The following is a 21,572-nucleotide window of genomic DNA, read 5'->3' as shown; positions in this document are numbered from 1 at the left end:
AGGGGCTTTCTCTCCTCCTGTTCTCCCTGCCCCAACCCACCTGCCCACCCTGAACAGCACTGTTTTTAAGCCCAGCTTGGTGATGCTGGTCACCCCAGCATTTTCCAGGCTGAGGCAGGGGGTGGGAAAACAAAGGCCAGTAATGACAGGAACTTGACCTGAGTGCTGGAATGAGAAGCTGGGTCCGTGTAGTGTGGGGTGGACCCGGCCTTTGTCCATGCGGGCCGGCATCCTCCTGAGCCGAAGCGCCGGAGTCCAGCTTGGGGACCATTTGTAGGACTCACATACTCTTTCTTTGCGGGCCTCCATCGTAACGCTATGGAACGGGAGTGTCCTGGTCCTGGTTCTGCCTTCCCCGTCCCTTTCAGAACGGACCAAGGTTAGTGTACGGCCTGGCTGTCACAGAAACGAGGCTTGGAGCCCGCCTCACGCAGCTCAGTAGGAATCTGAACTCCCCCTTGGCCTTGGGAATGCTGGGCTGCTGGGCACCGCCAAGTCCACTCTGTTCCTGCTTCTGTAGTGCTGCATGGAGCTCAGGTCTTTATAAGGATTTGTCCTGTTGTGTGAGACAAGGTACCACCATGTAGCCAGGCTGGCCTGGAACTCGCAGCGATCCACCTGTCTCTGCCTCCCCAGTGCTGGGAATAAAGGCGTGCGCTGCCACCACGGCCGCTGAGGTGGCGTTGATGTTGGGAGTGTTTTTTCTAGTCAGCTGATCTGAGCCAGCTGGGTACTGCAGCCTGTGATTAAGCACTCAGGATGGAGGCAGCGGGAGGATCATGAGTTCCAGGCCAGCCTGGGCTGCATGGGGAGGCCCCTGTCTCAACACACCAAGGACTTTGCCAGAGCGTGTGCCAAGGGAGCCTGGGCTCCGGCCTCTCTTCCCAAGCACTGAGAGGCTGGGTCTGCAATTCAAGTCCATCTAGAGATGGGAGCCTCAGTTTCCTGGTCTGTCACACAGGCTAAGGTTGCCATACCCAAGCTCCCAAGGAGACAGAATGGGCTCACCAGAGTGCTCAGAAGAGCTAAAGGTGGGGTGGGCCCAGGGTCTCCTTTCGTCCAGGCTGGACAGCCCTGCGGTCCTGCCTCCGACAGCCCCTTGGCCGGGCTAAGTGGTTCTGGCTTGAGCGTGCTGTGCACAGGCCAAGGTGTGTGTCAGCCTTGGCCTGTGTAGCTGTGACTCACGCTGGGTGCTAGCCCAGACTGGGGAGGTGGCCCAGAACTTGGCCTCACTCCACCTACCGCCTCCCAGAGACATGGCTCTCAGTCCATGCCTACTTTTGTTTTGTGTTTTCGTTTGTTTCTACACAGGGTCTCCCTACGTAGCCCAGGCTGGCCGGGAACTGTTTGTAGAGTCCCAGCCTGGAACTCACAGGCACCCACCCTCCCATAAACTCCCAGGAGGTGTGATGGCTGCCGTGGGCCATAGAGCCTTCCCGTGTGTCTTTTCATGCCCCACAGGGATGCCTCTAGAATATTTTTTTAAAGATTTATTTATGTATTATGTATACAGTGTTCTGTCTGATGAATCCCTGCCCAGCAGAAGAGATCCCTCTTGGATCTCATGGCTGCGAGCCGCCATGTGGTTGCTGGGAATTGAACTCGGGTCCTCTGGAAGAGCAGCCAGTGCTCTTCACCTCTGAGCCATCTCTCCAGCCCGCCTCTAGGATATCTTGTGGGCCCGGCAGATACTTCAGGGGGTGACAGACCTCCGTCAGGATACGACCGGGGGAGAGGTTGGGGTCACCCGTATGCCCTAAGTTTTGGTAGAGGTTGTAGCCATCGTGACAGCCCAGACCCTCCTCTCCTGTCCTCTCCTGTCCTGCCAGGGGCCCAGCTCTGCCTTCTAGAACCTCCCCTCCACTCTGCTGGGGATTGGTCGGAACTCAGCCCCGAGTCATAAAGACATTTGGGAACCAGGGTCCCGAGGCTGGCCAGTGGGGCTGGTGGCTTCCGCTCTGGGGACAGGTGAGTGGGTTGGTGGGGTGCCACACATCTGTCACCCCGCTCTTGCCAAGAACATCTGTGTCCTCTGGGCTGGTAGCTCAGCCCCTCAGAGACAGTTAGGGTCCCCCAAGCCTTGGTGGTACTTTGCCTCTTGGGCACCAACCCTGTGAGCCGAGGTAAGATGTGCTTGTCCTGTGTGGCTAACGGAAACACCGGCCCTCAGATGTGCTCACAACTGTCCCCAGCCTGCCGTGGTACCCTCCATTCCTTCTTCAACCCCCACAGTCCTGTTTCTCAGTTCCCTTCTTCTGTACCCTCACCAGGTCTTGGGTCGAATGGAGGTTTTTGTGGTTGTTGTTTTTGTTTTCAAATAGGGTCTCGTGTAGCTCAGGCTAGCCTTGAACTCACTAGGTGAGGATGAGCATGATTTTTTTAATTCTCCTGCCTCCACCTCCTGTGTGCTAGGCTGGCAATCATGCATTACCACCAATACCCAGCTTTGTAGCCCACAAAATTTGTTGTTGGAACTGACAACAATCCTCCTGCCTCAGATACCCACATACCTGATTTTATGGGGTGCTAGAGATGGAACATGTAACCTCTCACCCTCATCAGGGCTCTGCTACCTGAGCGCCAGGCCACATGCTCGCCTCTGCTCCCCAGTTCTCAGGGTCTGACCCCGCTTCCTGTGTGTGCAGTGTCATGCCTGTCACCGGCTGTGGTGACAATTACTGATTGTGAGCCCGCCCACAGCCCCTCCCCGCATGCCGGGGCGTCACAGGCGGCCTCCCACAGAGGAGTGTTCTTTTGGATAAAGCGGGCAGTCTGGGTTGCCAGAGTGCACAGAATGGAGGCGCAGCTGTTGACCCCATGCTGGCTCAGGGTTCACGCCAGGGGTGTCTTGAGGGCCTGGGGGGCACCGTGACCACTCCAGGACTGAGGACACCCCTGGAACCTGTCCCGAAGGTGAGGGCTAGTGGTCACCCTTGCTGAGTGGACTCAGTGAGCCAGGCTCTGCCGTGGACCCTGTAGTGACCGTGGACAGGTAACGCCAATGTTTGACTCAGTTTCTTTTCTTTTGCTTTCGTCAGACAGGGTGCCATTATGTCAGCCAGGCTGGCCTCGAACTCACAGAAAGCGGCCTGCCTCTGCCTCCCGAGTTCAGGGATCAAAGGCGTGTGCTATCACATGCCCGGCACTTACTGTTTCTCGAGACAGGGTCTCACTGGCCTGTGGCTCACTGAGTCATCAAGGCAGGGTGGCCAGAGAGCCCTTGGGACCCTGCCTGTGCCTCCCAGCACCCGTTTATAAACATAAGCCTCAGCACCCACAGCAGGGGGGGCTCAGTCCGCTGTTCCCAGCACCCACAGCAGGTGGGGGGGGGCTCAGTCCGCTGTTCCCAGCACCCACAGCAGGTGGGGGGGCTCAGTCCGCTGTTCCCAGCACCCACAGCAGGTGGGGGGGCTCAGTCCGCTGTTCCCAGACCCCACAGCAGGTGGGGGGGGCTCAGTCCGCTGTTCCCAGCACCCACAGCAGGTGGGGCTCATTGCCTGTGACTTCAGCTCCAGGAGCTCTCTTCAGCCCTCCAAGGGCGCCTGTGTGCACACAGCATCATCTATCATCAGTGTTTCTATGCCTTGGGACCCTGCCTGTGCCTCCCAGCACCCGCTTATAAACATAAACTCCATGCCCAGAGCAAATGGGGAAGGAAAGGTCTATTTGGCTCACACTTCCACATCTCTGTTCATCATGGAAGGAAGTCAGGACAGGAGCTCACACAGGGCAGGACCTGGAGGCTGGAGCTGATGCAGAGGCCATGGAGGGTGCTGCTCACTGCCTCCCATGGCTTGCTTACGGAACCCAGGACCACCTGCCCGGGGGTCCTGTTCCACCACCAATCACTGATTAGGAAAATACCCACAGGCTGACCTCATCGGACACTTTCTCAGTTGAGGCTCCTGTCTCTCTGACGACTCAAGCTTGTGTCAAGTTGACATAAATTATCCAGATACATATATAAATAACACTAAAAATATTCTTTAATGAAATCAAATGATAAAACGGGCTGGAGACGACTCGGATCTAAGCACTGATGGCTTTCCTAGAGAACCCACTTTGATTCCCAGCACCCACATAGGGGTTCACAGCCGTCTCTGACTCCCCGCCTGGGGATCCGACGCTCTCTTCTGGCATCCACAGGCATTGCATGCACATAATGCACAGACACACACACACACACAGAGAAAGCGTTCATATACACGGAATTATAAAAACTAAAACCAACAGGAGGCAGATGGCATGTGGGGACGGCTCTGGTTGAGAGCAATTGCCCCTCGGTCACAGCCTGAGCAAGTGCGCGTGCCTGTAACTGAAGCACGCACACACGTCACACACGCACACTCACAGATACACATATAAAACAATATTTTAAAAAGATTATAGCCAGACGTGGTGGCGCATGCCTTTAATCCCAGCACTCAGGAGGCAGAGCCAGGCGGATCTCTCTGAGTTTACGGCCAGCCTGGTCTACAGAGCGAGATCCAGGACAGGCTCCAAAGCTACACAGAGGAACCTGTATCACAAAGGGAAGAGTTAAACCCCTCCAGCTGTGACTGTGGGTTAGTCTGCTTGTGTCTTCAGTCCTGCCGGGTTTTGCTGCCAGGTCTGGTGTGTCTATTGTCGATTTGTCTTCCGATTGTGTCTCTTCTGTGGACACAGCTGAGAACTCTCAGCCTTTGGCCTGGTGTATTTGTCTCGACTTATTTACATTCAACTCATCCAAGTCTTTGTATTTAAAGTGCATATTTAGAGGGCTGGAGAGATGGCCCAGTGGTTAAGAGCACTGACTGTTCTTCCAGAGGACCCGGGTTCAATTCCCAGCATCCACATGGGGTCTCACAGCTGTCTGTAACTCCAAGATCTGACACCTTTACACAGACATACAGGCAGGCAAAGCGCCAGTGCACATAAACATAAATACCTTTTAGCCATGTGGTGGAGTCCAGGACAGCTAAGGCTACACAGAGAAACCCTGTCTCAAACACCAGTAAGTATATTTTTAAAAGGTGCATATTTGGTAGTAAAATTAAGTTAGGATCATTTGACTATCATTTATCCATGTAGACAGGGTCTTATTCTGTAGCCCCGGCCAGCCTTAAACGTGCACCGATTCACCTGCCTTTGCCTCGGGGTGTGGATTAAGAGCGTGCTCCCAGGACTAGCCTAGTTTGTTATTGTTCTGTTTTCCCTTTTTTATGTGTATAGGTGCGTTACCTGCGTGTGTGTCTGTACCACATGTGTGTCTGGTGCCTGCTGAGGCCAGAGGAGGCGTCATATCTGCTGAGACTGGAGTTTTGGACGGTTGTGAATTGTCACGTGGGTGCTGGGAGCCGAACCCAGGTCCTCTGCAAGAGTCACAAGTGCTGCTAACCACTGAGCCATCTCTCCGCCCCTGACCTAATTTTTTTTAATTGATGAGTATTAATTTGTGTGTGGTGTGCATGTGCCGGGAGTACATGCGGACACAGAAGATAACTTGCAGGAGCTGCTTACCTCCTCCCACTCGGGAGGCTCTGGGGTTGAACTTGGGTCCAGCCTGGCCAGTTCCTCCCACACTGAGCCATCTTGCTGCTGTGGACTGCACTTGCGGCTGAATGGTGTGCTGAGTGTGTGCCCCGATGTGTGGCTCTGTTCTCACCCTTCTAGACAACCAAGACATGGACCCCTCCCCCAACCCCACGTGTCCTTGGGACCCTCCTAACCCCTGTTATATAAATGTGCAGGTGTTAACTGCCTGGTGACACTGACCTCCCCAGGCACCCCCATCCTGCCTCCTCCCCCTCCCTCCTTCCTGCTCCATCCTCCGTGGCCCGAGTCCATACCCCTCCTCCCGTCGGTGTTTCTGACAGAACCAGCCCAGAGAGCTGCTGTGCACGTTTCTTGGAATGAAGAACTGAAGCGGCCTCCTCGTACAGGCTGACTTCCAAGATTACGCCTTCTTCTGCTCCTTTTCCAACTCTATGACCTTCCAAGGTAAGGCGCTGGCTGGGCCTGCCCCGGGCCTCGGCCGCACGGTATGGTTGTCCCTCTGCACCTGCTGTCTGTCTGCAGAACCACGGGGATCTGGATTGTAAGCTCTTGAGTCTCCCCTCTCAGGGACCCCTGTGTGTCACACACCCACTGCTCACCCATCCTTCCTTCATCACATTTCCACTGTGCACCCAGCTCCGCCCACTCTCACCCACCTGTCTGTCTGTCCATCCCCCCGCCCACTCTCACCCACCCGTCTGTCTGTCCATCCCCCCCACTCTCACCCACCCGTCTGTCTGTCTGTCCATCACCCCCCTGCACACTCTCACCCACCCGTCTGTCTGTCTGTCCATCCCCCCACTCTCACCCACCCGTCTGTCTGTCCATCCCCCACTCTCACCCACCTGTCTGTCCATCCCCACCACTCTCACCCACCTGTCTGTCTGTCCATCCCCCCGCCCACTCTCACCCACCTGTCTGTCTGTCCACACCCCCCTGCCCACTCTCACCCACCTGTCTGTCCATCCACCACTCCACCACCTGTCTGTCTGTCCACCCCGCCACTCTCACCCACCTGTCTGTCTGTCCACCCCCCTGCCCACTCTCACCCACCCGCTGTCTGTCTTCCCACTCCCCCACCTCTCCCACCCTGTCTGTCTCTGTCCATCCCCCCACCACTCTCACCCACCTGTCTGTCTGTCCATCCCCCCCACTCTCACCCACCTGTCTGTCTGTCCATCCCCCCCACCCACTCTCACCCACCTGTCTGTCCATCCCCCCCACTCTCATCCACCTGTCTGTCTGTCCATCCCCCCCACTCTCACCCACCTGTCTGTCTGTCCATCCCCCCACCAAACCCCATCCTCTGCCCCATCCCCAGGCTCTGCCGCTCGGCCCAGGAATGGCAGCGATGCAGCCGGCAACCCCACTGCAGGCCCCACACCTCGCGTCACCGGGTGGGCCGTGCCTCTCCCAGCCCCAGCAAACCCCTGCTCAAGAGAAAGCCGCCCAGCCGCACCCTCAGCCCCAGAGTGAGTCCTGTCCGCCCAAGGAGCCGGCTGCACCGTCCTCCCAGCAGGTGCCGCGCCTCCGCGCCGTGGTGGAGAGCCAGGCCTTCAAGAACATCCTGGTGGACGAAATGGACATGATGGTCTCGAGGGCGGCCACCGTCATCCAAGCCAGCTGGAAGGGTTACCGGCTGCGGCAGAAGCTCATCTCGCAGATGACGGCGGCCAAGGCCATCCAGGAGGCCTGGCGCCGCTTCAGCACACGCCGGTTGATGCGCTCCAACAAGCTGACCGTAAAGAAAGCAAAGAGGGAAGAGGAAGGCGACATCCCCTACCACCCTCCACAGCAGGTACGCTTTCACGCCCCCGAGGACCAGCCGCCAGTCATGGTGAGCAAGGAAACTCAGTTCCCATCCAACGACAGCCTGGTCCCTTCACACGCCACGGCAGCCCCGGGTCCCTGCAGCGGCAGAGTCCACAGGGGTGGCCTCCTGCCCCAGCAGCCTGTGACTGGCAGACCCACGGGTCCCAAGTATCCACCCTGCATGTTGACCAAGACCGTCAGGAGCTCCTGTCTCATCAGACACTTGGAAGGGGACAGTGTGAAGAGCAGGCATGTGACTTCCAAGACCATCAGATTGGGGACCCCAGAGTCGGCAGCAGCGGGGAGATGTGTCCAGGCCATTCATGGATCCATGAAGACCCAGACCCATGTCCACACTGAAGCAAGTGTCCCTAAGGCCCCACCACATACGTATCCAGTCAACAAGACCCCTACCAAGGCGGGTCCAGTGGCTTCCACCCCTAAGCCCCCAGCCACAGTGGCCACAGCACCAAAGAGTGTGCTACAGACATGCCCCACATCCCCAGCAATGGTCATGAAGAACCAGCCAGTAACCTGCCCGACTTCCCAGGTGACCAGGCCCCTGGCTCACGTACGACCCAATCCTTCATTCTCTAGCACCGCACCACATATGCGGCCTGTGGTCCCCGCGGCCAGGGTACAGCCCCCAGGGTGTGCTGTGACCTCCACAATCAAGGCCTCACCACGCCCCAGGGTTCCCATCAGTAAGTACCCACTACAGACTGGCCCTGGTCCCATGATGGCAAAGATTTCACCCCAGATGCGCCCAGTGGCCAGAAGTCAGCCTCAGACATGTGCAGCATCTACTTCGTCCAAAACCTCCACTCAGGCGGGCTCCACAGTCAGGTCCTCACCTCAGACTCGCCTGGCCGCCATGATAACCAAGACTCCAGCTCAGATACGTTCTGTGGCTGCTGTGCTCAGGACCCTGTGTCTGGTCCCCACAGTGGCAGCCTCAAGTCCCAGGGGTTCACCCCAAACTCCAGTGGTTGCTGGCATTCCCAACACCCCATCCCAGGTCCACCTGAACAGCCAAAACGCCAAGGTCGCCGTGAGCTCCAAGCAGACCTCCGCGGTGGTCAAGGTGGCCTCTCAGTCATACTTGGGCGAGGAGAAGGGCAGGTGTGGACCCCACGGACATCTAGACAGTGTGGCTCCTAAACTTCCAGCCAAGTCTCCATTGGAAGCAGAAAAGTTGAAGCCTGGGCCCCCGAGGGTGCCCAAGAAGGAAGCAGCTCCCAAGACTAATGCGACCATTGTCACCAGGGCTCTGTCGTGGACGAAAGTGACAGAAGACCGGAGCAAGCCCCTGATTCAGGTCCAGCAGAAGGCGGAGGTGGTGAAGGTCTGCTCCAAGGTGTACATGCCTGAAGAGATGACTGTGACCCTGTCCCAGGCCCAGCTGGCTGTGCCCCTGACCAAGGCCTCCTCTCAAGTGCAGCCGCCCACTAGCCATCCCCGAGCCCCGCCATCGTCACCGGTCTCTAAGGCTGTGTCACAGTCTCACCCGACATCCGGGCTGGCCACGGGCCCACTTGAGGGACGACGTCCACCGACGGGTCCCTCTGCCACCCTGTCCTCCTCGCCGCTGGCCGCACACCTGATGGCACTCACAGCCCAGCTCCAACCTGCTAGTGAGCAGACCAGATCTGTGTCCAGAGCTCATCCGGCTGCGTCATGTTCAGCCACAGCCTCCCCGAAAGCACGCGCCCCGGGGATGACCTTTGTCCCTCCCGAAGGATACCCAAACACATGTCCACTCACCCCAGCTTCCCAGCACCACATGGCCTCTCACCCGACCAAAAGCTCACCGCAGCTGCGTCTACCTGCCGAGCATTCGAAGACCACGAACACCAAACCCACCAAGGCCACGTGCCAGGTCTGCCCACCCACTAAACTCAGCAAGGCCCCATCCCTGGCCCATCTCATCACATGCCTGGCCAAGGTTCCATCCCAGGCCCATCTGCCCATGGGGCTGGCGAAGACCCAGCCTCAGGCCCAGCTGGCCTCCGACACGGCCAAGTGCCTCCTGGCTGCCCACCCTGCTGCCGACCACAGCAGCAAGACCCAGTCACAGCCACTCCTCGGCACGACCAAGACACCGGTCCAGTTCTGGCAACATTTTGGGACACTTAACACCGGGCCCCGTGCCAAGCCGGACGACAGGAACGCGGCCCAGCCCCAGCTCCATAGCCACGCACAAAGCAAGGCCACGCAGAACCCACGCTCAGTGGCCACAGATATCCAAGGCATGCTGGTACCTCTGCTGACTCCCACTGGACACCCTGTATGCAATGCAGAATCCTGGGGTGACAGTGGACAGGCACAGAGCTCACCGCCACCCCCTGTGCCCAGCCAGGCAGTGCCCTGCCACGAAGACCTGGCAGCGTCCATTGCATCCCTGTGCGCAGACCTGGTGGCCATGCTGGGCTCCCCTGAGGACCTGCGGACACTCCTGGCCAAGACACTTTCTCAGGGGGAAGTAAGGACGGCACTGAGCCAGGCTCTGTCCCGGGAAGTATTAGGGCCCTCTGTGGTCAAGGCCCTGCCTCAAGGCATGCTGGGAATGGCACTGATGAAGGCGTTGTCTTGGGGTGAACTGGGCATCACCCTGTCCCGGGCCCTGTCCCGTGGTGAGCTGCGTCCGGAACTCAGCAAAGCCACCCAGGGCAAGCTGGCTGAGGTCCTGTGCAAGGCCCTGACAGAAGACGAGAGGACCACCCTCAGCCAGGCTCTGTGCCAGGGTGAGCTGGGCGCTGTTTTCACTCAGTCCTTGGCCCAGATGGCCCAGAGAACAGGTGCCTTCCTCCCCAAGGCCACCTCGAAAATGGTGGGGAGCCGGATGACCACGGCACCTGCCCCAGTGGAGGTGACTTGCAGCGGGAGCCTGTCGGTGGCGTGGGGACCGGCGCTGGGTCCCGTACGAGCACGGTGTAGCAAGGTCAGGCCACCATGGGAGGGCTTGTCCTGGGGACAGCCCGATGGGACCCTGTGGGGCAAAGGGGACGGGGCCACCTTGGAGGGGTCACCCTGCTGGCCAGAGTCCTCCGTAGGCTCCTTCTCTGGAGGGGTCGTTACCAGCACTTACCAGTGTCCCCTGCTCATAGTACCCACACTGTCCTGGGAGAGGGGTTCGGGACTCTGCTCTGGGCTGTACCTGAAGCCACTGGATTTTGACCCCATGGCATGTGGTGAGGGTCCCCATGTCCCCAAGCGATCTTCCCAACAGCTTCCTCCTTGTCCGTGGCAGCCCCTAGTTGCCAATGGCGCGGGCCCAAGCAGTAACCAGCCATCGGTGACCGGCAGCACAGCCCCCAGCTCCCGCCAGCAACCCCTGGCCAGCAGGGTGCCCCTCCCCTGGGCGTCACACCGAGAGGGCAACCTGGAGGCCAGCAAACCCTCGAGTGGCGTGGGCAGTGGGAAGTCCCCGATGTCCCAGCAACCCACCGCCTGCCAGGGCGGCGTGTGCCAGTGTCCGAACCCGGGGGCACACAAGATGTCTCCCTGTGGCCATTGCTCTGCCATAGTCAAGAGTCGAAGTCCATCACCGAAGCAGAATGTTAGGCAGGTCCTGTCACTGGGTCACAGACTGTCCGACAAGGAAATAGTCACCGTAGTGAGGAATATAGTAGATGACCACCACGGTGGCCAGGCATCATCGGTGTATCTACATCCTAAGCTGCAGAAGGTCTCCAGCACCTCCACCCCCAAACAGGAGAGGCATCCCCAAGTGTCCTTGACCCCATCCCATCCCCAGGGGCAGGCCACGGGCCGCCACATGTCCCTTCTGGATGAGTTACTAGCCGCATTCCCGCAACACCCAAAGATCGTGTTAGCCAAGAGCTACCCCAGGGGCTCAGTTGTCCACAGCCAGAACGGGGGCTCTCACAGCTCTCTGCAGAGCGGCACCTCGGCCAGCGCCTCCACACCATCCAGCCTGACGCCTTCAGAAGTTCTGGATGGTTGTTCCAGCCTGACGCCTTCAGAACTTCTGGATGGTTCCAGGGAGGGTGACGTGCAGGACTCCCAGCCAGTGTCGAAAAGGTCCAGGGAGGTGAGGCACAGGCCCCAGGGGCCGCTGGAAAGAACATGGTTAGCTGGTTCTCAGCACACGGCCCCCCAGTCTCAAAGGCCACCCCTGGACCTTGGGCCTCTCCTCTTCCACAGCACCAGCATGGCCCTGAATGTCCACTGGGACTCAGATAGTGGGTCTGACTACAGTACTGGAGACCCCACAGAGGGACTGTCCCAGGACACCACTGCACCCTGGCATGGGAGGAGTCATCAGATCCATGCTCCAGACCTGCAGCTAAGGAGGGTCACTCAGCTGGATCCTACCCTACCCCAGGACATACTGCCTGATGGGAGAGCCCCAAGCCCTGGCCAGGCACCTAAAGCCAGTGAGGTATCACCATGCCTAAGTCAGCCATTAGAGACCACAGGCCTGTGTCCAATCTCATCTCAGCCTGCAGGGTCCAGTACTATGTCCCCAAGCCTGACCCAGCCATCCATGGACACTGGGGTGGCCCCAAGCCTGGCCCATCCATCTGTGGCCACTAGGGTGTTCCCAAATTTAGCCCAGCCATCTATGGATACATCTATGGTATCCCCAACACTGACGGAACCATTGATGTATTATGGGTTACCTACAACTTTTAGTCAGCCATTTCTGTACTACAGAGGGTCCCCAATCTATACCCAGCCACATATGGCCTCTGAGGTGCCCTCAAACTTTACCCAAACCTCTGGTGCTAATGTGGTGGCCTTTGGCAAGCAGCCGGTGAGCCCTGGGTTAGCTTCAAGCCAGCCCCAGCTGTGGGCCACCACCCACGTGGCCCCAAGGGCCACTCAGCCACCTGTGATCAGCTGGCCACCAGCCGGCTCCTCTCCCACGCTCCAACACGGTACAGGGCGTCCAGACTCAGTTCAGACATCTGTAGCCACTGAGGTGTCCCCAAACTTTTTCCAACCATTTGTGCCCTGCAGCATGCCGTCAAATCTCACCCAGCCTTGTGTGGCCACGATTGTAACCTCAAACTTTGTGCAGCCGCCCGTGTCCCACAGCATTTCGCCAAGCCTAGCCCAGCCTGTTGTGGTCAGTGTTATGTCCCCAACTCTGGCCCATGCATCTGTGGCCAACAGGGCACCCCCAAGCCTCGGTCAGCCAACCCCAGCCAATGCTGTGGTCCCTGGAGTGCTCCAGGTGCCCCTGGCCAACAGGGTGTCCCCCAGCCTGAGATCCCCACTTCTGGCTCCCAGGGTCTGCTCTAACCTTGCCCAGGCATCTGTGGCCAGCTTGGGCCCCCTCAGCCTGCTGCCACCCACGGTGGTGTGTGGTGTGGGTCGAGGGAGCAGCCAGCCAGCCGTTGACCCGCAGCAGCAGCAGCAGCCATGCGCGGACAGCAGCACAGCTCAGAGCCGGCCCTCCATGCTCACCCTAGCTGGGTCCTGTCCGTGTGCGAGGACTAGGCCAGGCCAGCCATCCCTAGGAGTCTGTGGCAGCCCAGGGGACAGACTCATGACAGGTGCCAGGAGCCAGCCCAGCCCTCAGGATCCCACGGTCTACTCCGAGCTGACGCAGGCCAACAAGGGGCCCCCAGGTCCCGTAGCTCAGTCCATGGCGCCTGCAGAAGATGGTGGCTTGATCTTGGGGGCCACTGTCCCATGTCAGACGTGGTTCAGGGGCCTAGCCCCAGGGCTGTGCCAGGGGCCCGTGGCTACTGGACTGTTTCTAAGTGTGTGCCAGGGGGACAATCCACCCCCCGTGGCTGCCTGGGCCTTGCCACTGGATGCCCCCTGGACTCACGAACAGGCTGCTGTGACTACAGGTGTGGCCCAGGGCCCATGCCCAGCTGTGATACCCAGCATGCAGGTCCCATCTGAGTTCTTCCCAAACCAGCTGGGTACCAGCTTCCCTCAGACCTGTGCCTCCCTTCCTGTCACATTAGACCCCCAGGTCCTCTCTGTGGCCACTATGGTCCCACCCAGTTGCCGATATGCGGGTATGGTCATTCCAGACGCAGCATTGGGTGCTGTAGGTGGGGGTTTGGCCCAGGATTCTATAAACAGAGAAGTGCCCCGGGCAGGGGTCCCCAAGCCTGGGGCTGAAATCGAGAATCTCAACCTTTTTCAAGGCTCTGTGATCAGGGGCGTAGGAAAGAGTGTCCCCCCAGAGTCCATGGTGGATGGCGTGGCCCAGAGTGTCCCCCCAGAGTCCATGGTGGATGGCAGGGCCCAGAGTGTCCCCCCAGAGTCCATGGTGGATGGTGTGGCCCAGACTGTCCCCCCAGAGTCCATAGTGGATGGCGTGGCTCAGAGTGTCCCCCCAGAGTCCATGGTGGATGGCGTGGCCCAGAGTGTCCCCCCAGAGTCCATGGTGGATGGCGTGGCCCAGAGTGTCCCCCCAGAGTCCATGGTGGATGGCAAGGCCCAGAGTGTCCCCCCAGAGTTCATAGTGGATGGTGTGGCCAAGAGTGTCCCCCCAAAGTCCATGGTAAGTGTCAAGGCCCAGAACCTACCTCCAGAATCAGTGGTTAGTGGTGAGGTTCAGAGCTCCTACCAAGATTCTGTGGCCAGTGATGTGGCCCTCAGCCTCCCTCCATGTTCTGTGGCCGGCGGTGTGGCCCCCTGTCACCCTCAAGAGATGGATGGTAGGAGGGAGAGGCTGGGTCCAGCTGTGGAGTCCTTGCCGAGCTCCCGTTCCCTGGGCCCACGCCTGGGTTTTGTGGCCAGCGGGACGGTTCCTGGTATGCCTCTGGGTGCTGTGGCAAGTGGCGTGGCTCCAGGGTCCTTGCTGGTAGGAATCAGTCCACGTCCCTACCATGCAGCACAGTCTGGGGAGCACTCCCGGGTCTCCTTCCTGGCACCCCACGTCACCAGCCTGGCCAGTGCCGACTCACCAGCCCCAGCAGTCCAGAGAGTGTCCCAGGACCAGCAAGGTTTGCCCACAGTTTTGTCAGGAACCTCACAGTTTAGTTCAGACCCTGGGCTGACAAAGCTTGTCGGTGTTGATAACCCGACCTTGCTGAAGCCGAGACAAATCCACAGCACAGTGTCCTCCTCAACACGGGAGCCCGGTATAGACCCTGTCAGATCTGAAGGTCTCGAAATCACCTCGTGGACGGGCCTTGGTGCCACGGGAGGTGAGTGCCATGAACGTGAGACCCTGGCAGCTGAGAATATTCTCAAAGACCAAGTGGCCTTGGTGGCAGAGGAGGCTTCCGGGCGAGCCAGAGGTGTCACCCTTGTCCCTGTACAGGCCCCAAGTCCAGGTGAGCACCCCACCGCCCACAGCACCAGCCCTGTTCAGCCCTTACCCTCAGAAAGCCCTGCTTCCGGGACCCCGAGCCCGCAGGAGGTCCCTGTGGCCGACCGTTCAAGCCAACCTCAAGCCTCTAATGCCGTCATGGGCCCACCACAGCCGAGTCCCAACACTGAGGGGACAGCCAAGCTGCCTCCAGGGTCAGGGGTCAGCACAAGAAACCCCAGCATTCTCCAGGGCTCAGGGGGGGCTGATTCAGCCCCTCTAACTAGAAATAGGGCTCCCAGTTTCTCCCAGATGGGAGAACCTCAGAACCACACCAAGAGTAGCCACCGAAAACCCCTCACTGCTAAAAACTCCTACCGCTCCACTCACGGCAGCCTTGTCTCAGAACTTCTAGAAGGTTCCATGGACAGACTGCTCCCCTTCAGTAGTCCACTGAAGAAGAAATCTCAGGGCTCATCGGACGGTCACATGTCCTCAGGTACACCCATGGTGGGCACCACTCCCATCATCCACTTGGGAGATGGGAGGGGACAGAAAACAGCCTCAGGAGTTCAAGGGGTGTCTCTGGCCCGTCAGTCATCACCAGATGGCTCCCAGACACCCCTTCTTGGTGAGGCTGCCCATGATAGCAGACACACTGGCCGGCCAAGAACAGTGCCGACCCTCACCACACACCCCGGCCAGAGGCCACCTTGTGTCAGCTATGATGGAGGTTCCCTGGTCCCCACCACAACCCATGACCAAAATGTTCAGTGTGTCACCAGCCCTGAGACTGGCTATGACGGGAGCTCCCAGATCCCCACCGCACCTCACAGCCACCAACATCCGCATGTCACAGCTCCTAAAACGAGTTTGGATGAGGGTCCCCAGAGAGTCCCCACGATGCTTTATGGCCACAGGCTTCAATATATCACAGTGCCTAAACCAAGCCTTGATGGGAGTTCCCAGGTGCCCACCACACCCCGTCGTGTTACACACCCCGAAACTGGCCGTAATAAGATATCCCCACCCCCCACTGTACCCCAGGGCCCCGTGGATGCCGGCCCGGCTGCCGGCCAGTCATGGAATTCCAAAGTCCCCAACGTATCGGTCAGAGCCACAGCACATGCTGGGGCACCCCGAGGCACCTGGCATCCCAGCAGGGGCCACAGGCCCTGGGAGCCCTCGGGGGCGGAGGCAGCGCTGGATCACAAGCCCTCGGCTGAGCTGCTGGTGTCAGTGCGTGCCATGGAGAAAGTTGTCGTCCAGGCCGTCATCACCATCCAGGCGTGTGCACGCGGCTATCTGGTGCGTCGCACTGTGAAGGTGTGGCATCAGTGGGCCACCATCATCCAAGCGACATGGCGTGGCTACCGTGTGCGCCGGAACCTGGCCAGGCTGCTCAGGGCCACCACCATCATCCAGGCTGCCTGGCGTGGCTACTGCACTCGCCGGGCCCGGGCCCACCAGGTGTTGCTCCCCACCATGTGGCCGGGGCACAGTGGCAGAGCCCAGGGGAGCTCGGACACCAGGACCAGCTCGGAGCACCGCTGCTTCCTGTCCTGTCAGCCCGATGTCTGCAGCCTCTGCCAGGCCCTGGGGCCCCGGGCAGAGAGTCCGCCCAGTGTCGTGATGCTCGTGGGGTCCCAGCCACGCACCTGCCACGTGTGTGGCCACACACTGTCTACTCGCGTGGTGCAAGGCTTTGGCCAGGGCGTCTCGGTCCAGCCCGGCTCTCGTTGGGCACCGGTGCCCCGGCAGCATCCCCTGCTCAGCCAGCAGCACAGAGCAGCCACCCTCATCCAGGCAGCCTGGAAGGGCTACAGGACCCGCCGCCAGATCAGCCAGCAGCAGTCGGCAGCCAAGATGGTCCAGGCCACGTGGAGGGGACACTATACCCGCAGCTGCCTCACCACCGATGCGCTCTTGGGAACAGGAAGCCCATGGGCCAACTCCAGGGACACTTCACGCCGTACCTCGAGGGCTCGCTCTTTGCACTGGCCTGGTGTCTAGGCCCCTGGCTGTGGGCAGAGACACCATGGTGGCCATGTGGCCCCATGGGTCTCGTGAATAAAGAGCACTACAGCCCGCCTCTGGTCACGTCTTGAATTAAGAGACAAGGGAAGTCTAGATCACGCCAGCGGTAATGAGTCCCAATGGCTCCAGCCCGTGTGGGATCTGTAGCCAGGGTTGGAGAGCCTTATTTTTCAGGGGCTACAGGTCACTAGCGTGAAATCTTGTGTGTCACATGGCTAATGACATGAAGTATCTGGGAAAGGTGCCTGCTGCTCAGCCTGTCTGTTTGATCATTGGGACCCACATAATAGGGAAACTGACTACCACAATTTGTCTTCTGACTTCCCCAAGCGCGCACATACATACATACACAAAGCACACATGCACACACACACACATACACATAGCATGCATTCATACACACACACACATACACATAGCATGCATTCATACACACACAACACATACACACATAAACACACATACACACACACACACACACACACATACACACACCTGCGTCTGGCTGGGTGTGGTGGCATCTGTCATCTCAGCATTGGGTGGCTGAGGCAGGAGACTCACCAGGAGTTTTCGGCCAGCCTGGGCTACATGGTGAGAACTTATCTCAAAACCAAAGATAAACCAAAGTGAGAGGCGGCCCGGCAGCCCATCCTCGGCTGGAGTGTGCGAGAGTTCCTCCTTCCGAAAACACTGGGGGATTCTAGCTGCACCCCCGGGTGGCGCGAGCCCTTGGGAGACGAAGGCATCGCAGGCCCCGTTTGGGGGAGCCTGGCAGCCAGAGATGGTATTCCGCTCCGACTTGGGGCAGCCACACAGGGGTGTCCCCAGCGATCACACAGGGTGTCCCCAGCGGCCACACGGGGTGTCCCCAGCGATCACACAGGGGTGTCCCCAGCGGCCACACGGGGTGTCCCCAGCGACCACAGAGGGGTGTCCCCAGCGACCACACGGGGTGTCCCCAGCGGCCACACGGGGTGTCCCCAGCGGCTGGGCGCGGGTGTCCCCAGGGCAGCGTGGGGACGGAACCGGCGCCCTGCGCTCCCCGCGCTGGCCGGCAGGGAGCGCGCGCGGGCGGGCGGCGGCCGCGCACCCGCAGCCTGGGCGGTCCGCAGGAATGGCGGGTTCCCGACGGCTGGCGCTGGCGCTGGCCTCTGCCGTCCTGGTATTCTCAGGTAAGCTGGTGGAGGGGAACGGCGTGGCTCCGCGGGACAGCGGGGCTGGGGACACCGAGCTCAGACCCCTTCCCTCCCAGACACCGACCCCTTAGGGCCACCTGAGCTGGGACAGAGGCCAGGGACCTCCCCGACACTCCAGGGGCCCCGAGCACAGCCCGCCCCATCCGGAAAGTGGAGAGGACACGCGCGCACACACACAAGCACGCACACACTCCCCTGAGGGTGGGGAGGGCCAGGGGTTGAGAAGTTCGTGGCGCCCGACTTAATTCCCTCCGTCTGTTCCTGAAGACAGGTGAGTTTCCTTCCAAAGTCCTGGAAGCCCAGGCTGGCTCCAGCCTGTGAGCGACCGTATCAGGGCGACTGACAGGCTCGGCAGCTCCAGCCTTCCATCTTGGGAAAGCCCAGGGCCAGGCACACTGCTCTGCTCTCCTTTCGAAGTTTCCAGTAAACCACGAGGACCTACTCAGGGCCAGGTACTTAGCAGGGCTGGTGTCTGCCACCACCTCCTCTTTCAAGGCTCGCTTCTTTCATCAGCTCACTTAGAACCTTAATTTACTGCCAAGTTCTGGTTTGGCTTGGGGTCCACTACGGTACCTGAGCCAACATCACTTCCCAGAAATGTCTCAGCGTGGACTCACGTCCCTAGATTCCTTTGCCGAAGGGCCTGGGAGACTGAGGGGTAGGAAGGGTGGGCTCAGCATACCCTCCCTGCACTCAGGGTCAGCACCCAGATGTTACTTCCTCATATCTGCTGAGTGGGTGAGGCAGGAGGAAGCAGAGCGCTCACCCGGCACAGAGGACTAGGGAGGGGCAAAGCAGTGACCTTGTGCCCCGCACACCTGGTTGGAGCCATCTGGACCTGGGAAGGAAGTCATGGCAGGAGGCAGACCAGGAACTATGTCCACAGCCTCTGACCTCTAGGGATGGATGTGAAACCAGGAGCCTGGAGGGACAGTGTGTGAGTCAGACACCTGACTCCTGGGATTGGCGAGGCTGGGGTGTGGCCAGCGTTCGGGGCAGAGTTCACACCTTAGTCTAATCCAGGGCTCCCCAGTTCTCAGGGCTCTAGAAGCCTCTGGACGGGGTGGTGCCTGCTTCCGGGGGCAGAGCTGAGCAATGCTTCAACTTTCTGAGACTCGGTTTCCCTCTCGTGTGAAGTGTGACGTAGTCGGTACCTGAGTCGTAACAGGTGGCCCAGAGCTGAGCGTCAGGCAGGGTTGGTTGCCTTAGGTGTCCAGAGCGCTTGCAAGCTCCGCTCAGAGCGCTGATGTTTAGCCAGAGGTAAGAAAGCAATCCTTGGCATGGCGGGCCGGGCTAGGATCAAAGTGAGCAGCGCCCTCACCCTCGCGCCTGCTGCCCAAGCTTCATAGACGCAACCATCTCCTTTTCAGGTGTCGCTTTTACAGTATTCAGGGAGAGCACAGTAGCAACGGGATCCCCAAGTCCAGACACAACATCTGACGCCTCATCCTCAAGTACAGAGCCAACATCTACCCCCTCCACCTCAAGTCCAGACTCCAGCTCCACAAGTCCAGAGACAATGCCTGCCACCTCCACCTCAAGTCCAGAGCCAATGTCTACCACCTCATCCTCAAGTCCAGAGCCAATGTCTACCACCTCATCCTCAAGTCCAGAGCCACCGCCTGCCACCTCCACCCCAAGTCCAGAGTCAACATCTACCCCCTCCACCCCAAGTCCAGAGCCAACGTCTGCCACCTCACCCCCCACTCCAGACTCCAGTTCCACAAGTGCAAACCCAGACTCTGTCTCCCCGGAGCCAGAAACAGCCTCTCTCCCCAGCTCTGGCTCTCCAGGTTCTGAGCTGAGCACTGCGTCAGGTTCTGAGCTGAGCACTGCGTTGGGTCCTGGCCAGGGTAAGTGTAAGGATTGGGGGCGGCTGGAACCTGGCTGCAGTTCTGGCACCAGTCAGCAGGGGGCGACACAGCCCTGGGAGTGTGAGCGGCAGCGGCCACCCACAAGCCACCTTCCCCTACTGCCTGTGCCCTCACTAACTTGCTGGCGTGTGCTGGCTCCTGAGGACACAGCTATGTGCAAGAAAGACGGGTTGCGTTATCTAGTTGTAGCGGTGTGCAGGGCTCAGTGTCGCATTCCTGACACCAGGAGGAGGTGGTGGAGGATTACCTCACCTTTGAGACCGACCTGGGCCACATGGTGGGTCCCATCTTTAAAAGAAAAGCAAAAAAAAAAAAAAAGCCACATGAAGTTATATACTTGCTTATAAAAAAACAGCATAGGCCTTGGAGAGTGGCTCAGGGTGGAGCCCCGCCTAGAATCCCCCAATGAGGGGCTGGGGGCGTGGCTCAGGGGTGGAGCCTCTGCCTAGAATCCCCCAATGAGGGGCTGGGGGCGTGGCTCAGGGGTGGAGCCTCTGCCTAGGATCCCGAGTGAGGGGCTGGGGGCGTGGTCAGGGTGGAGCCCCGCCTAGAATCCCCAGTGAGGGGCTGGGGGCGTGGTCAGGGGTGGAGCCCCGCCTAGAATCCCCAGTGAGGGGCTGGGGGCGTGGTCAGGGGTGGAGCCCCCGCCTAGAATCCCCAGTGAGGGGCTGGGGGCGTGGTCAGGGGTGGAGCCCCTGCCTAGGATCCCCAGTGAGGGGCTGGGGGCGTGGCTCAGGGTGGAGCCCCGCCTAGGATCCCCAGTGAGGGGCTGGGGGCGTGGTCAGGGGTGGAGCCCCTTCCTTGAATCCCCAGTGAGGGGCTGGGGGCGTGGTCAGGGGTGGAGCCCTGCCTAGAATCCCCAGTGAGGGGCTGGGGGCGTGGTCAGGGGTGGAGCCCCGCCTAGAATCCCCAGTGAGGGGCTGGGGGCGTGGTCAGGGGTGGAGCCCCTGCCTAGAATCCCCAGTGAGGGGCTGGGGGCGTGGTCAGGGGTGGAGCCCTGCCTAGAATGCCCAGTGAGGGGCTGGGGGCGTGGCTCAGGGGTGGAGCCCCGCCTAGAATCCCCAGTGAGGGGCTGGGGGCGTGGTCAGGGGTGGAGCCCCGCCTAGAATCCCCAGTGAGGGGCTGGGGGCGTGGTCAGGGTGGAGCCCCGCCTAGAATCCCCAGTGAGGGGCTGGGGGCGTGGTCAGGGGTGGAGCCTAGGATCCCAGTGAGGGGCTGGGGCGCGGCTCTGGCCAGGGCTGACCCCTTCCTCTCCCCGATGCAGGCAGCCTGTGGATCCCCACATCACACAGGAACCCGGGCGTGGTGATTGCCGTGTGTCTGCTTGTGTCTGTCTTGCTCATTGGCTCTGTGTTCACTGCCGTCAGACGCTGTAATCGAGATGCGCCAGCTTTTCATAATCTGGATACCGTATCCATGGTGAGCTGGGTGTCCTCAGGGCTGGGCAGCTGTCTTCTCATGAGGCATCCCCCTGCGGTGAAGCCCTATGGTGCTTAACGCTAACCCACGCGTGTTCCTCTTTCTTCTAGGGCAGTGTGAGCCAGAGGCTGCCGTTTGCAGACCGCCTACAGTCCTGACTCGCAGAGGCCGAGAGATGCGTGGGGGGGGTAACACCTGGGAAAACCAGTGGCTGGAAAAGTCCCACCGTGCTGACCTGGGACAAGCCTGCGGCAGGAGGATGGCTTGAGCCCAGGAGTTTCAGGCCACTTTGGCCCCCACATCTAGTACTCAACTCAAAAAGTCAAGTCAACCCAGGGGTGATGGAGGATGCCTGTCATCCCAGAACTTGGGAGGTAAAGACAGGAGGGCCCGGTGTTCAAGCCCACCCTGGGCTACATAGGGGGTTTGAGCTAGCCTGGGCTACACGAGACT

General features: G+C 59.8%; 3 protein-coding genes across 4 annotated transcripts in view; all 3 read left to right on the top strand.

Annotated features, from left to right (window-relative positions):
- Jund (JunD proto-oncogene, AP-1 transcription factor subunit) overlaps nt 1-442 on the top strand; it is a 1,846-nt gene extending 1,404 nt beyond the window's left edge. The window contains exon 2 of the mRNA XM_037211556.1: nt 369-442. Coding sequence (XP_037067451.1) covers nt 369-442 — 74 coding nt within the window. The remainder of the gene's footprint in view (nt 1-368) is intronic.
- A 1,252-nt stretch (nt 443-1,694) lies between these two features.
- Nucleotides 1,695-16,684, top strand: Iqcn (IQ motif containing N). 2 transcript variants are annotated; one of them, XM_037211848.1, is made up of 4 exons: nt 1,695-1,968; nt 5,856-5,979; nt 6,857-10,288; nt 15,641-16,684. In XM_037211848.1, the coding sequence occupies exons 3-4, from the start codon at nt 6,878-6,880 to the stop codon at nt 16,604-16,606; spliced, it is 4,377 nt and encodes a 1,458-aa protein (XP_037067743.1). In that variant the 5' UTR covers nt 1,695-1,968; nt 5,856-5,979; nt 6,857-6,877; the 3' UTR covers nt 16,607-16,684. The 2 variants fall into 2 exon arrangements, with proteins under 2 accessions (XP_037067743.1, XP_037067744.1); XM_037211849.1 differs by lacking the exon at nt 1,695-1,968 and adding an exon at nt 2,499-2,992.
- Nucleotides 16,685-17,716: 1,032 nt separating this feature from the next.
- LOC119089203 (cell wall protein DAN4-like) lies at nt 17,717-21,539 on the top strand. Its single transcript, XM_037211577.1, has 4 exons — nt 17,717-17,802; nt 19,197-19,679; nt 20,965-21,119; nt 21,230-21,539. Exons 1-4 carry the CDS (start codon nt 17,745-17,747, stop codon nt 21,275-21,277), a joined length of 744 nt encoding a protein of 247 aa, XP_037067472.1. The 5' UTR covers nt 17,717-17,744; the 3' UTR covers nt 21,278-21,539.
- The last annotated feature ends 33 nt before the right edge of the window (nt 21,540-21,572 follow it).

This window comes from Peromyscus leucopus, chromosome 17, assembly GCF_004664715.2.
Source record: "Peromyscus leucopus breed LL Stock chromosome 17, UCI_PerLeu_2.1, whole genome shotgun sequence".
Taxonomy (NCBI): domain Eukaryota; kingdom Metazoa; phylum Chordata; class Mammalia; order Rodentia; family Cricetidae; genus Peromyscus; species Peromyscus leucopus.
Note: the sequence above shows the minus strand (reverse complement) of the source record. Positions and strands in the feature narration are given on the sequence as shown.

Coding starts and splice junctions, on each gene's coding strand:
- Iqcn (XM_037211848.1), top strand. CDS start 6,878: ATGGCAGCGATGCAGCCGGCAACCCCACTGCAGGCCCCACACCTCGCG. Junction 10,289..15,640: donor TACGAGCACGGTGTAGCAAG/GTCAGGCCACCA, acceptor ACTGTACCCCAG/GGCCCCGTGGATGCCGGCCC.
- LOC119089203 (XM_037211577.1), top strand. CDS start 17,745: ATGGCGGGTTCCCGACGGCTGGCGCTGGCGCTGGCCTCTGCCGTCCTG. Junction 17,803..19,196: donor TGCCGTCCTGGTATTCTCAG/GTAAGCTGGTGG, acceptor TCTCCTTTTCAG/GTGTCGCTTTTACAGTATTC. Junction 21,120..21,229: donor ATCTGGATACCGTATCCATG/GTGAGCTGGGTG, acceptor TCTTTCTTCTAG/GGCAGTGTGAGCCAGAGGCT.